Source organism: Gorilla gorilla, chromosome 7 (assembly GCF_029281585.2).
Source record: "Gorilla gorilla gorilla isolate KB3781 chromosome 7, NHGRI_mGorGor1-v2.1_pri, whole genome shotgun sequence".
NCBI classification, from domain to species: Eukaryota; Metazoa; Chordata; class Mammalia; order Primates; family Hominidae; genus Gorilla; species Gorilla gorilla.
Window position 1 is genome coordinate 111,602,699 of NC_073231.2, and position 16,113 is coordinate 111,618,811.

General features: G+C 37.4%; 1 protein-coding gene and 1 long non-coding RNA gene across 6 annotated transcripts in view; one reads left to right on the top strand and one right to left on the bottom strand.

The window, feature by feature from the left end:
* Nucleotides 1-16,113, top strand: part of ZFPM2 (zinc finger protein, FOG family member 2) — a 486,324-nt gene that overhangs the window by 454,383 nt on the left and 15,828 nt on the right. For all 5 annotated transcript variants that reach the window (XM_019032829.4, XM_019032830.4, XM_063709438.1 and 2 more), the window contains one exon: nt 13,385-13,591. In XM_019032829.4, coding sequence (XP_018888374.4) covers nt 13,385-13,591 — 207 coding nt within the window. The remainder of the gene's footprint in view (nt 1-13,384; nt 13,592-16,113) is intronic.
* Nucleotides 9,541-16,113, bottom strand: part of LOC109028098 (uncharacterized) — a 282,602-nt gene continuing 276,029 nt past the window's right edge. The window contains exons 4-5 of the long non-coding RNA XR_010135026.1: nt 12,122-12,269; nt 9,541-9,957 (exon numbers count right to left, since the gene is read on the bottom strand). This is a non-coding gene — a long non-coding RNA (uncharacterized lncRNA). The remainder of the gene's footprint in view (nt 9,958-12,121; nt 12,270-16,113) is intronic.

Consider the following 16,113-nt stretch of genomic DNA (forward strand, 5'->3'; position numbering starts at 1 on the left):
TTATTCCTCTGCAGAGCAGCAGGCAGAGTGTTTCATTCCCCCCCACCCCTTCTTTTCCCCTCCACCTAATTTCAGTGCATTCCCAGGCTAGGCAAGAATGAAAATTAAGCATACCCAACACACAAGTCGTAATGAAAGTGTGGAATGCAATCAGATTATTCATAAGCTTACAAGTTGTGTATTTTGGTGGAGATTTCCTCCCTTCTGCTCCTGATTGCTGATGAAGAATGGTATTTTAATAGGCAGATGGTAAAGACAATTACAGTTAGGGGCTCAGCTGGGAGTTACATCAGTTTATTGCAAATTATTAGTTGATAAATGCTTTTGTTTACAAGCAGAGTCTTAAGCAGCTTTGTAATCAGTTTATCAGCTGCAGGCGAAATTTTGACAGCTCTCCTTTGGGGTGTATGTCACCTCTTGGCTGGTCACTTAAAATCATGTTGGTCAGGGAGCCAGACCGTCAGATGGCTACCTCAGTGCCCCACCGCAAGTTTCCGCAAAGCACTCAGGGCACAAACCCCAGAATGCTGATGAGACTTCATGCACAGGCCTTTTCCTGTTGAAATCCCATAAAAACAGCTTTTCTGTTTGACTAAACCCAAGGTAGGATACCTGAGCCCCATGGCCTCCAACACATTAATTCAGGTTTTCCAGAAAGCTCTGAGTGCTTTTATATTCACGGGACAAAACTTTCTGAGCTTATGCTTCAGTAGAAATCCGGGCCTGATGACAATGACTCTGTTTACTTTCCCGAAAGAGGCATCATGAGCTTCTTAAAAAAGAAAGGAAATTGTCTTAATAGGAGACATTTTCTTACAGGGGAAAAAAAAGAAAAAAGTACTGTGGAAAGAATACAAGCCACGAAGCAAAAATCTAGCAGGGATCTGTTACAAGCTTGGGCCAGAGAATGCCCTCTTTGAGAAGAGGGGAGTTTAGGGAACGCACTGGTTTAACCAGTCTGGCTTTGCTTTCCTTTTCTGTGAAATGGAATGATAGTACTTCCTGTTTGCCACAGCTAATTATATAGATTAATGAGGCTGTTCATGTTTCTTTGTTTCTAAGTTCCGATCAGACCTATATATTATCTGTTGAATTTACATTAAGTAATAAAGGATATAATATTTGAAATGACACATAAATCACAGATCTACTTTAAGCTCATTTCCAAAATATTTGCTAAAAGAGGATACTGTAATTTAGTGGTTTTACAATATAGCATGGACAACATTTACTAGTTTTTTACATTGGTGTAAGGATATGGTTTATAACCTGATGTGTTCGAAGATATGTATACTTGAAGAGTTCGCTTCATTATTCATAGGCTATAAACAATTCTTATTTATCTACTTTTACTTTCCATTCTAACCAAGTAACTTTTGTGAGCCTAGTCAAGACAAAAATAGTCAAATAAGTAATCATATACAGTAACTCCTAAACTAGTTATTTTTGTTTGTAGCTACTGACTATTTATATGCTTTTATTTCCTGGTATTCAAGGAAAACTTACTAAGTGAATAGGGAACTAACTACTGAAGTTGGAAGCCAGGTTTCATACCCAGAAATAGATGTTCCATATCCTATAAAATATTGACATAATACAGAAAGTTCTTTGGAAATATGACTTCAGCTGATACATTTTAAATTATATATAACATATGTGTAAAAGCAGAATCTTCTCTTAGTCCAGAAATATGGCTGAGCATCTCTATCCATTTATCTCCCTGCTTCCTCTTTCTAATTCTGTGTTGGTTACTCAATTAAAGTCCTGAAATCATCAGAATAGAAACTGACCACGTGGGTTAGTCAAGTTTGTAATTTTAAAGTTGGGCTGACATAAGCTTATGGAAAAGCATTTGGGAGAAAACCAGAGTGCAGTTTTTATCGAACTCCAGCATTCAGCACAAGTATTTAGGTCCCAATTTTCCAGTTCTTAAGCAATTAAATGTTCTATTGACATCAGAGGGAAGGCTGCTTACAGAAGAGCTGAAGAACAAAAGCCTTGATATCTTAAATTGTAAAATGTGTTTTAACATAAAGAGCATAAAAAGTTTGCGTTTTCATTTTCTATAATCAAGTTAATGAAGGATAAATAGTGTATTTGGCAAATAGTTTCTGCCATTTGTCCATTCCTCTTGATTGGAAAAGGCAAAGAATAATTTTTTTAAAAATCTGTCCTCTCCTTTGGTCCAAATACAAAAGGCACACTCCAGAGTTGCTGGTCAGGTCTGACTTTCTCCCTTCTCCCAAGAAGTGCTAGGATGTTCTATAAAAAGCTGTCAGGAGTGCCAGCATGGGAAAGTTGAATGCCCCCAAATGCCCTGCATTGCCTATATAGTACAAATGAAAAAAGTTAAAGATCATTTAAAAACAGGAAAGACCTTTTGCAAAATGCTTTGATTTATTGCTGTGTATTGTGCAGATCTTTATCAATTATTTTACTCTATTTTATTCAAAAACTATTGTAAACTATGAGTTGGCATGTTGCTGCATACGAAAAAAAGGCATTAATCAACTCTAAATAAACAAGTGGATAGATCTATCTAACAACTATGAAGTAGTTAATACATTTATAAGCAATTTTATTATAGAAAGGAAGGCTAAAAGAGTAGTGCTTAATTATCTGGACTCCTCTGTGCTGGGCTCCCTTTTGATTGTATTAATGAAGCAGCTGGCCCATTGTTTCCCTTTAATTCCTCTATTGTTTTAAGAATATGTCACAGCTCTTTATTCTTTTATCAGGTGCTGTGCAGGAGGATCCACACAATACCTCATATTCCTACTGTATTTGCCAAGGCACAAAGAAACCTCCAAAGCAGTTTTCAAAGAAGGGGCACCCATAATTTATAAGTTCTATCCTTCCACTACTCCACTGTCAAGAATTTCAACAGTATTGGATTTGAATTCATTATAAAATTTGTATTAAGCAATGTGGTTATGTATAGATATATGTCCTGTGTTCATGCCTAGACCCTGAGATCTAGGCATTACCACATGCTATGTTGAAATGGGACAGTTATTTAGCTTTTAAGGAATTTTTCTGACCAATCACTTCTCAGTTATGAAAAAAACAGATTTCAGAGGGAGGTATCATGTGAGATTTTTTCTAATTATTTAGTAAAAATGAAAGAAGTTAATGACCAAACAAGTAAGTATTCCACTTTTCTCCACCTCCAGAAACATGATACTCTGTGTATGTCTGCATGTGTGAGAGTGCATGCGTGTGTGTGTGTGTGTGTGTGTGCGTGTGTGTGTTTGTTTGCTAAATGGCCTATTCCCCCAGAGAATGGCTTTAATTTTACTTGAATGTGCCTACAAGAGATCATGATTTCACTTCACAGGCCAATGTGTAATCTTCATTAACTAAGTGCTTGTCATCAGTTGACCATCTTTTTCCATGGTATGTGGAAGAGATAGACTTTTTAGATCAATGCAGAAATATCAGTCTACATCTTAAGGAAGCAAAATGCTGTAGCAATTTAGTATATGGTATAGCATATTTTATGCAAGAGCTATTTAAAAATGCTGGTTCCGTTATGCATAATTACTTTTTCTCCAAATTTTTATGAAAACCACAAAAATTACCCATGGTAAAATAATCTTGAGAGCCTGATTCACAGAAACTGTCATCTTTTTTTTTTTTTAACGCATACGTCTTTTTTCTTTGTTTTTTCCCTATTAAATATCTGAATTTTGGAAGATGTTTTATTGATTTTCTTCCCCCAGAATTTCTAGTCTAAAAAAAGAGAAATGAGACTTAATGATGATGCTATGCAGTAAAAGTCATTAACTAACTTTTAAATGTCTTTAGAAAAGGCATTAGAATAACTTGTTATTTTAAACCATCTATTTCCTTTTGTATTGTTAGTGAGGATGTATGCGGTTTGTTTGCTTGTTTGTTTTTAGCTTAAAGTTTCACACTGATATTCCTATCTATTGCCTAAGGCTCCTTATCCTACTTTATATTGAGGCAGAGTAATACAAAATCTAAATGTGATTTAATTGGTTCAATTTGCTATATATTTTTTATGCTAAGCTTAGGTCCATATCTTGATGAGCCCCCGTAGTTGTGCTAGAGGTTTACAGCTTCACATTCCTTGCATTTCCTTATTTTTAGAAAGCAAGCGTCTATCAATCACACAGATAAATTAGAAAGAAACATGTATAGACATAACACATGGAAAAGATTTTTCAGCGTGCTATGTAATTATTAACCTGATTTTTACCATTGTAAGAAGCCATGAATTGCAGATAGCATGGATGAAGTTAAAAGCTTTTATTCTGGATACATTTTGCTTATACAGAACTCTATAGGTATGGTCGAACAATATAATTGAAGCTTTGTCAGCTCTGTAACCTAGCAACAGATAATACTGTTAGGTTACTGAATTGCTCCTGGTTGACAAGTAGGGAGTATTTTTGTGTTTATCATGTTTGCTAATGATGGGATCCTTTCCAAAAGGCTTGTCTTAATCTTAATTAGAGTTTATCAGCAGAGGTCTGCATGACATTGTGCAGAGACTGATTTCATAAATAATAAAAAGTGCAAGTGAAAAATTTGGCAGGATGGGAAGATATTTAAGGCCACTGCTTCTAGTAACAGGCGCATGAATTTCCAAAATATAATCGAGTTTGAACTGTGACTTTATTATTTATTATCAAAACTTGTAGTACACTTCACTGCGGTTTTGACAGCAATTATAAGAAAAATTTATAAGCTTCCTGTTAGAAACCGTATCTGGTTGCACAAGAACCTTGATCATAAACATTACTTAGAACAGCAAATATATGCTTTTTCAAGAATGTCAAGGTCTTAGTAGTTATTCCTTTTCACGGAACCTTGAATAAGTATTTGTCCTTTATTTGTGAAGGGAGTGGTATTGTGAGTATGAAGACTGAGGAGAGTGACTATGTTTGCAGCATAAGAGACAGACAAAGAGAGAATCCTAAAATAACCTTTCCATTTGGTGGAAGCGAGGAAGGTATCAGATAGCTGCTTCAGTGCCTGATGTCATTTGATAAAGATTTCATGCCCGTGCAAGAGGAATGTGATTTTTTGCTCTAGTTTGCGCAATATGATCTTTCCACAGTTTTGGAGGATGCATTACTATTGATCATTCCTAATAATAAAATACATCACTTCAAAATAATAAAGAATTAAACACTGTAAAACTAAATATAATCAACAAATTTACCAAGTTCCTCACTGGCTTATTCAGTTGCAAGATGACGCTCAGTCATTACATCACTGTTTATCCACTTCCTTCACCGTTTCACTCATCATTCCTATATTCTTCAAACACTGCAGGAAAAGGAAACATTCAAAGCTAGTTTCGCTGGGCGCGGTGGCTCATGCCTGTAATCCCAGCACTTTGCGAGGCCGAGGTGGGTGGATCACCTGAGGTCAGGAGTTTGAGACCAGCCTGGCCAACATGGTGAAACCCCGTCCCTACTAAGAATACAAAAAATTAGCCAGGTGTGATGGCGGGTGCCTGTAATCCCAGCAACTTGGGAGGCTGAGGCAGGAGAATCGCTTGAACCTGGGAGGTGGAGGTTGCAGTAAGCCGAGATCGTGCCATTGCACTCTAGCCTGGGCAACAAGAGCAAAACTCCATCTCAAATAAATAAAAGCTATTTTCAAGTGTCATTTTCTGAGTTTCAAAATGGACATCTTCTCTACTGAATTGTCTGAACACTCCTGTGAAACATTTGATCATCAAGACACTTTTTTGTTCATAGAGCTTAACTCTTTCTACACTGTGTAAAATGCAGATAGTTTACTCCTGTGGCAGTTATTCTTAACTAAGGAAGCAAACCAAGCCCTCCAGAGAGCTTCTAAAACATACCGAAGCCCAAACTTCAGTCCCAGAGACTGATTTGATGGCTCTTGGGTAGGGCCCAAAATCAGTGGTGGTTCCAAGTTCCCCTCCTAACTGTATTGCGCAGTCAAGATCGCCAGTCAGTGCTTGATGGTTAGGTCGAATCTTGATGCCCTTTTTAATGTCCAGCTAAACTTGCAATTTAAATAAGGAATTGGGAAAGTGCTGCATTTGTATTTTATATTAATAATTGAGCTTAATGTATGTGAAGTGCTTAGAACGGTGCCTGGCACATAGTAAGTGCTTTCTAAGTGTTAGCTATTTTAATGAGGTTAGTCACATTATGAGATAACTTGGAGTCAGCCAGGCATGGTGGCTCACACCTGTAATCCCAGCACTTTGGGAGGCTGAAGCAGGAGGATCCCTTGAGCTCAGGAGTTCGATACCAGCCTGGGCAACATGGCGAAACCCCATCTCTACTAAAAATACAAAAGTTAGCTGGGAGTGGTAGCACATGTCTGTAATTCCAGCTACTCGAGAGGCTGTAGTGGGGATCTCCTGAGCTGGGAGACAGAGGTTGCAGTGAGCTGAGCCGTGACTGCCACTGCACTCCAGCCTGGGTGACAGAGTGAGACCCTATCTTAAAATAAAATAATAAAATCACCTGGAGTCACTTCCACATCACACATAAATTTTATTCTCCATATTGTAGCTATGCATTTAAAAACTCTATCTAATAACTATGTAACCTGCCTAATGCTGCTTCATAAATTGAACCACCGTATTCTTCCTTCAGAGAGATAACTGTGCCAATTATTCAAACTTAGTAATGAAAGTAGGAGTGTTACAGAGTGAACACCAGATGGCGCCATGGCTTGGGACACCTAGTTTTTCACATAAAATCTGCCTTATTCAAATTCCATCTCCCATATTTCCTTCTCCTCCTCCAGTTCCCCTCTAGCTGTGTGACTTTGAACAACTTACACTTCCAGCATCATGATCCCACAGTAAAATGAGAATCAATAAAAGCCACCTCACTGCTTTCTTGGGGGAAATCAATAAGATAATTCATGCAAAGCTTTTAGCACAGTGCAGGTGTGTAGCACATGGTAACCACTTAATAAATGTGTGATTATTACTATTATTAGCACATGATGATGGAAGCATAAAAGGATGCTCACAACTGGATGATGATAAATATTTAGCCTAAGGCTGTCATTTGAAATGATGTGGGTAATGTGATTTTCCAAGCTCACACAGTAATAACGAAGTCAGGACTAAACTAAACTTTCTTACTCACCAATAAAGTGCTCTTCATAATTCATCTTTGCATTGAGGACAAATAAATTTTCCGTGATTTCAGGTGCCACCTGTTCTTCACTATTAGTGTGTAATTCCTTAAAATAAGAACATTTACCCTTGAATGGCAGTGTAAACAAAGTAGTAACAGTTTTATCAATGAAGCATATAGTTGTCCCTCAGTATCCATTGTGGATTTGTTTCAAGATATTCCTCAAACACCAAAATCTGAGGATGCTCAAGTACCTGATATAAAACTTTATTGGTTTTTTACTTGTATTATTCTTCATTATTGTAATTTTGGGTAATATTTATATCTGAGTTTGATTGAATCCAAGGATGCAGAACCCAACCATATGGAGCATGTATTTACATTGCCATATGTCCACCCAATACTTTTACAGAATTCCATTTGTTGTCATATTAATATACCATTAATATGGATTAGTGTATTGAAAATGCACTTGGTTTAAATTTGGGGCATATTAAGCACACTGCTTCTTATGAAAGCCACAGAAAACATGTTTAGATTCCTTAAATTTCACCTCTATAGAGAGTCAACAGGAACACTCCACTGGCACTGGAAACACAGGCAGAAACTCAGATCAATCAAGTAACCAGGAACTAAATCGTTCAAAAATGTTCAGATCTACACAGGTCTCCCGAGTTCATTCAAATGAAAAGACTTAATATGGCCAAATAAAGTGAACTCCTTCTTAGCAGCAACTTCATTTCACTAGGTACTTGAATTTCAAATGGGGTTTGTTAAATAGTTTTGCTAGGAAAGTCGAGAAGGAAGATCTTATCCCTTGTGTTTCTTTATGGTTTTTTTTTTTTTTTTTTTGGTTTTCCTAAAATCATCTCATATGAAGCCACTTTATAAAAGTTATATTCTTATTCTTAGTTATGGCTAAAAATTTCATGCCAATGTTCTAGATTCACAGAGGATGTTTTGTAGTGAAAAAAAATGTACCCTCATTTTTTCTCAATTTTTAAAATTCTGATAAAATACACATAAGATGTAGTATCTTAACCATTCTCAAGTGTATAGTTCAGTGGCATTCACATTGTTGTGCAACTATTACCACCATCCATCTCTAGAGCTCTTTATTTTGCCAAACTGAAATTCTATTTATGCTAAACCTAAATCCTCATCCCCGTATCCCCAGCCCCTGGCAACCACCATTCTACTTTCTGTCTGTATGATTTGGGATACCTTAAGTACTTCATGTAAGTGGAATCATACACTGTTTGTCTTTTTGTGACTGGCTCATTTCACTCAGTACAATGTCCTCAAGCTTCATCCATGTTGTAGCATATGTCAGAGTTTCTTTTCAAGGCGGAATAATATTCAGCTGTATGTGTAGATCACATGTTTCTTATCCATTCCTCTGTCAATGGATACTTCCATGGGTTGTTTCCATGTTTTAGCTATTGTGAACCATGCCGCTATGAGCCTGGCTGTTCAAATATCTCTTTGAGATTCTGCTTTCCTTTCTTTTGAATATATATCCAAAAGTAGAATTGCTAAAATCATAGGTAATTCTAGTCTTAATTTTTGGATAACTCATCATTTTGTACAATTTTACATACCCTCCAGCAGTGCCCAAGGGTTCCAGTTTCTCTACATCCATAACAACACTTTTTTTTATAATGATGCCCTCATTTTAAAGCCAAATGTAATATCCTGTGGTTTGTTTCTATTAAACATAAGGTCAAAGGGTACAAGATACCAATATAGCTAAATATCAACATGACTTAGCATTTTCATGTGCTTGGATAGCTTCTTAATTTACATAAATACTACTACCCTCCACACAATTGTAAATTAAAGCGGGCCATATTTATCTAAGCTCTGAAGCATTAAAATAGGAAACTGTCTCTCCTGCCCCTTCAGATCCACATAGATTGCTAGAAACTATTTCTGTTTTTAACTGGTCCACAATAGTTGGTGATCCATAAACAAATGCAACCTTATTCTTCTTTTCTAAAATGAGTTAGCTGCCTCCAGTGAAGTGTAGACAGATTTGCTCATTGAATTCATAGGTGTGCCTTTTCTTTCTGGTGAGATTTCTTTCCTCTTGGATTTAGCAGGGCAGCAAGAAATGAGACTAATAACAGCCCCAAGTGGATGAAACCAAAACGATAATGGCTAACAATTATATAAACATTTATTATATGTTATTTGTTATATGATTATATGTCAGGTGCTGTTCTTAAGCTTTCACATATATTATCTCATTTAATCCTCATAATAACATCATGAGTTCAGCACTATTTACCATCTTCTGCATTTTCAGGAATGAAGAAACTGATAGGTAGAATGCTTAGGTGACAAGTTCTAAGTCACACACATAATAAGTGGCAGAGCCAAGATTTGCACCCAGGCAGCCTGGTTCCATTGCCCAAACATCCGCCAAGAGTGATCACACTCTGAAAATTTTATTAGCATCAGTAATTGAAGTTGTTATGTTACAATATTTGGGTTATCACTTCCTATAAATGACTCCCTCAAGTTGTACATTCTAAATTCACCATCTAAAAACTCAGCCAAACAATTATAAAGAAGTCCAACCCTTGATTTTTGTGGTGCCATTCTTTTGATTTCCCTCTAACATTTAAATATAACCTCTTGGTACATTTTAATGATCTCATCTTCTCTGCACACATCCTAAATGTTGAGATACCCCAAGTTTCTTTGGTGATCCTCTTTTCACTCCATACTCTCCCTGGGTTACCACATGAATGCAGAGAGCATCCATGGTCAATTAGAATGTGCTGATCACTTCCAAAATATTTTTTTTTCTTCAGCCTGTTTGTCTTCTCCAAGTTCCATCTTCCTCCTAGATAAATTCACCAGAAGTCTGTCAGGTACCCCAAACTTTACATTTTCAAAACAGAATTCATTATTTCTGTGCATACACATATACACACATACAACACACACACAACACACATACATACACACACACTTGGACTTTGCAGTTGGACAAAAGTGGAAGTCACAGTTCTGCCACTGACCCTGTGTACAGCTTTGGGAAACTTAGTTATCCTCTCTAAGCTTCAGTTTTCTCAAGTCTAAAGTTAGGGAAATATTACCTACCTCACAGAGTAATTGACAGGATTAAAATAGATGAATTACATAAACCACTTAGCTTATCAGGCCCAAAGAAAGAACTCCTGGCTGGACACCATGGCTCACGCCTGCAATCCCAGCACTTTGGGAGGCCAAGGCAAGAGGATTGCTTGAGCCCAGGAGTTCTAGACCAGCCTGGGCAACATAGTGAGACTCCATCTCTACAAAAAATATTTTAAAAAATTGGCCGGGCTCGGTGGCTCACGCCTGCAATCTGAACACTTTGGGAGGCCGAGGCGGGTGGATCACGATGTCAGGAGATTGAGACCATCCTGGCTAACACGGTGAAACCCCATCTCTACTAAAAATACAAAAAATTAGCTGCGCGTGGTGGCAGGTGCCTGTAGTCCCAGCTACTCGGGAGGCTGAGTCAGGAGAATGGCATGAACCCCAGAGGCGGAGCTTGCAGCGAGCGGAGATGGCGCCACTGCACTCCAGCCTGGGCGACAGAGGGAGACTCCGTCTCAAAAAAAAAAAAAAAAAAAAAAAAAATTAGCCAAGAGTGATGGTCACGCCTGTAGTCCCAACTACTCACTGGGGTGACTTTTCTATAATTCTTAACTTTCACACCTCCTCATTTATAGGGCAATAATGATGTACCTGCCTGGTCCTGCCTACACATGTTTTTGCTGCTTTACCTCTATTTGTTCTTCATGAACTAATAAAAACATCACCTTGGATAGCTTGTCTAACTTCTCCAAGAAGTGTCAGTTACTCAGTCCTCTCACATTTTCTTTAGCATGAGGGAATGACACTCTTAATATGATATTGTAATATATTTGCATATATGTGTGTATTCTAATTGTAGAGCTGCATGTGAAGCCATAGCGCCCAGCCTAGCATGCAGCAGAGATTTCAATGAATAGCCGATTAATGAATGATTTGAAAGATTAAATCCAAAGATAACTGACTTTCTCTTCAAGTCCAACAGTACATTTTCAGTCCAATTTAGCCGTTTAGAATGATACGCTCTGACTAAACCATCAAATGAGATAAAGTGATAAAGATAATAAAATTTGAAACATTATTGGGTACATCTGAAAACAAATATATATTACAACTGCTGAGTCATTTAATTATGCACACAAATGATTTTTTGCTCACTTTTATTTGAAGTTAGTATTTTTGAATTTAATTTTACTTATTTACTAAATATTTTGGTTCAGAATTTGAGCATAAATACTCTTGAGTCGTCCTATCTTATAGCTTACCACAGTGATAAAGATTATTTTTGGCTGGGCATCTTCTCTAAAACCTCAATTTCTCTTGAGCACCTGAGTCCAACTCTTTCCTTACTTTTGTGAAAGGTACACATAGCTGGACTTACCAATAATGTAAAGTTAATGACTGAAGTCTAGTGACTCTGAAAGACCATATGAACTAAACCTGAATTGTGGTTTCTTGCTGTGTCTCCCCTATCTCTCCGTTACACAGCCTCAATAAACTGTATTTCAGTGGAAAGATAAGGTGCAAATGATTAAATGATTACCTTGTCTACAGTTGCAAGTAGTTTGGATCTGAATGCCCATAAGGGAAGGAAGGCATAGAAGCTAATCGCAGAAGCCTTCAGGGGGGAGAACAGCAGAAATACCACGACTCACACTTTCATCGCTCCTCTGATTTCGACATGATATGGTTTAGCTTCTATTATTTGAAAAGAAGTAAATCAAAGCAAAATGAATCTGTTTTATTCAACTGTGGTAAACTTGTATGCTTTCAGATACATTCGTGAAAAGTAGTTGTTTTACTTTTCTAGCATTTTAGTGTATTTGTTTGTTACTTTGAAACTTTCACACAAATTTGGGGTCTGTAGTCTTAACTTTATTTTTTAACAATCATGTACTCTCACAGATGGTGTTTTGTTTCCTTACCTTTAAAACTTAATCAGCTGGCTTAATTAATTGCCCAACGTTTCTCTAAAACAATGTTCTGATTCTTCTGTGCAGCTCTGCCATATCATATGCTGTTGTTATCTTTTCCACCAGATTTTTACCACAAGTTGTTTAAAAACCATGAGCTCTAAGGGTGGAAAAAATGAAGTGCAGTTGAAAAGACAGTTATGTTGAAAGATAAACAGAGCAATATGACTTATCAAAGTGGGTACAAGTTTTGGCTGCTTAATGAGTGCAATACACAGCCTTCCAATCTATACACAATGAAAAAAAAAGCTTTATAACATATCAAGTATGCTACATTATTTCAGGCATAACTGTATAGGATACATATCTAGGCCTGAGAGTGTAGATAACAAAATATAAGTGCTTTGCCTGTCTAAACATGTTAAATAAACGAGCATTCGCTATCACATTCCAATACATTAGATGTACTTGCATAGTTAATTTTTCTTTTTAATGTACAACATGTGATCGTTGACGTGCAGTGCCAGAGTATATCTCAGTGTTTGAAGAGACATTTCTTTTCATCTAAACAAATCTTTATTTAAATGAGCCTTTTTGAAAAGGATTTTTGGCATATCTTCATTTCAGGAAGTTCAATCAGGGTAAATGGAGATGAAGAAGCTACATTATACAGAATATTATATAAGTAAAGATCATTCAGCCAGAAAATGGTAGCAGACATAGCAGAGTACAACTACCTGAATTTCATTTTAATTTTCTAGATTTTAGGAGTTTTTGTTTACTTGTTCTGTAGTTTGGGCATTGGTATTGATAGGATGGAAGTATTTCATGGGGGGAAAAGAAGGAGAGAGATAAATAACTTTTTACTTTCATAAAGTATAGAAAGAATAACTCCAAATGCTCATATGAAATAAATTTCAGCAGTTGGGTCTCTACTATGCTGGTTTTTAGGTACTGTCTCAATCTACTGGTAAGGTTACTGATTCAGGCAAGCCCCAGAAAGCAAACAATTGACAAAAATCTCTACAAATTATGTTTATACTGTACTTGATTCTTAGTCTCCTACTTCTGGTCACTAAATCGTTCATTTAATGCAAGGAGTACAATTTTCCACACAGGAAGCAAGAGGAACACAGCTGTTGCCTTGATCAAACACTCCACTCCAGTAGAAACCAGTGTGAAAAACATGAGAAGGTGCTATGGACATCAATCTAGTTTACAACAGACTCAAGCATCCTATGTCAATTTTATCTTTTTCTTTTTTCTTCTTAATAGGGGGTCAGCTTTGGTGTACAACTACGAAGGCCATCTCTGAGGGTGAAGAGCTAATTGCCTTTGTGGTGGATTTTGACTCAAGGCTACAAGCTGCCAGTCAGATGACTCTCACAGAAGGGATGTACCCTGCACGCCTGCTGGACTCAATTCAGCTGCTTCCTCAGCAAGCTGCCATGGCTTCTATTTTGCCCACAGCTATTGTCAATAGTAAGTGCTCAGTGCTATGTAGCCCAGCTTTAGAGGTGATGGGAATTTATGGGAGAAAAAAATGTCTACTGACAAGAAACCAGGAACAGACCTTTTTCCTTCAGTGTTGTGGTTTCATTTTATCTTTTTTTCTTTTTAAATATTTAATTTGAGAAAATGATGTTACTTTTTTTTTTATACTTTAAGTTTTAGGATACATGTGCACAATGTGCAGGTTAGTTACATATGTATACATGTGACATGCTGGTGCGCGGCACCCACTAACTCGTCATCTAGCATTAGGTATATCTCCCAATGCTATCCCTCCCCCCTCCCCCCACCCCACAACAGTCCCCAGAGTGTGATGTTCCCCTTCCTGTGTCCATGTGTTCTCATTGTTCAATTCCCACCTATGAGTGAGAATATGCGGTGTTTGGTTTTTTGTTCTTGTGATAGTTTACTGAGAATGATGATTTCCAATTTCATCCATGTCCCTACAAAGGACATGAACTCATCCTTTTTTATGGCTACATAGTATTCCATGGTGTATATGTGCCACATTTTCTTAATCCAGTCTATCATTGTTGGACATTTGGGTTGGTTCCAAGCCTTTGCTATTGTGAATAATGCCGCAATAAACATATGTGTGCATGTGTCTTTATAGCAGCATGATTTAGAGTCCTTTGGGTATATACCCAGTAATGGGATGGCTGGGTCAAATGGTATTTCTAGTTCTAGATCCCTGAGGAATCGCCACACCGACTTCCACAATGGTTGAACTAGTTTACAGTCCCACCAACAGTGTAAAAGTGTTCCTATTTCTCCACATCCTCTCCAGCACCTGTTGTTTCCTGACTTTTTAATGATTGCCATTCTAACTGGTGTGAGATGATATCTCATTGTGGTTTTGATTTGCATTTCTCTGATGGCCATTGATGGTGAGCATTTTTTCATGTGTTTTTTGGCTGCATAAATGTCTTCTTTTGAGAAGTGTCTGTTCATGTCCTTCGCCCACTTTTTGATGGGGTTGTTTGTTTTTTTCTTGTAAATTTGTTTGAGTTCATTGTAGATTCTGGATATTAGCCCTTTGTCAGATGAGTAGGTTGTGAAAATTTTCTCCCATTTTGTGGGTTGCCTGTTCACTCTGATGGTAGTTTCTTTTGCTGTGCAGAAGCTCTTTAGTTTAATTAGATCCCATTTGTCAATTTTGGCTTTTGTTGCCATTGCTTTTGGTGTTTTAGACATGAAGTCCTTGCCCATACCTATGTCCTGAATGGTAATGCCTAGGTTTTCTTCTAGGGTTTTTATGGTTTTAGGTCTAACGTTTAAGTCTTTAATCCATCTTGAATTAATTTTTGTATAAGGTGTAAGGAAGGGATCCAGTTTCAGCTTTCTACATATGGCTAGCCAGTTTTCCCAGCACCATTTATTAAATAGGGAATCCTTTCCCCATTGCTTGTTTTTCTGAGGTTTGTCAAAGATCAGATAGATAGTTGTAGATATGCGGCATTATTTCTGAGGGCTCTGTTCTGTTCCATTGATCTATATCTATCTCTGTTTTGGTACCAGAACCATGCTGTTTTGGTTACTGTAGCCTTGTAGTATAGTTTGAAGTCAGGTAGCGTGATGCCTCCAGCTTTGTTCTTTTGGCTTAAGATTGACTTGGTGATGTGGGCTCTTTTTGGTTCCATATGAACTTTAAAGTTGTTTTTTCCAATTCTGTGAAGGAAGTCATTGGTAGCTTGATGGGGATGTCACTGAATCTATAAATTACCTTGGACAGTATGGCCATTTTCACTATATTGATTCTTCCTACCCATGAGCATGGAATGTTCTTCCATTTCTTTGTATCCTCTTTCTTTTATTTCATTGAGCAGTGGTTTGTAGTTCTCCTTGAAGAGGTCCTTCACGTCCCTTCTCAGGTAGATTCCTAGGTATTTTATTCTCTTTGAAGCAATTGTGAATGGGAGTTCACTCATGATTTGGCCCTCTGTTTGTCTGCTATTGGTGTATAAGAATGCTTGTGATTTTTGGACATTGATTTTGTATCCTGAGACTTTGCTGAAGTTGCTTATCAGCTTAAGGAGATTTGGGGCTGAGACAGTGGGGTTTTCTAGATATACAATCATGTCGTCTGCAAACAGGGACAATTTGACTTCCTCTTTTCCTAATTGAATACTCTTTATTTCCTTCTCCTGCCTAATTGCCCTGGCCAGAACTTCCAACACTGTGTTGAATAGGAGTGGTGAGAGAGGGCATCCCTGTCTTGTGCCAGTTTTCAAAGGGAATGCTTCCAGTTTTTGCCCATTCAGTATGATATTGGCTGTGGGTTTGTCATAGATAGCTCTTATTATTTTGAGATACATCCCATCAATACCTAATTTATTGAGAGTTTTTAGCATGAAGGTTGTTGAATTTTGTCAGAGGCCTTTTCTGCATCTATTGAGATAATCATGTGGTTTTTGTCTTTGCTTCTGTTTATATGCTGGATTACATTTACTGATTTGCATATATTGAACCAGCCTTGCATCCCAGGGATGAAG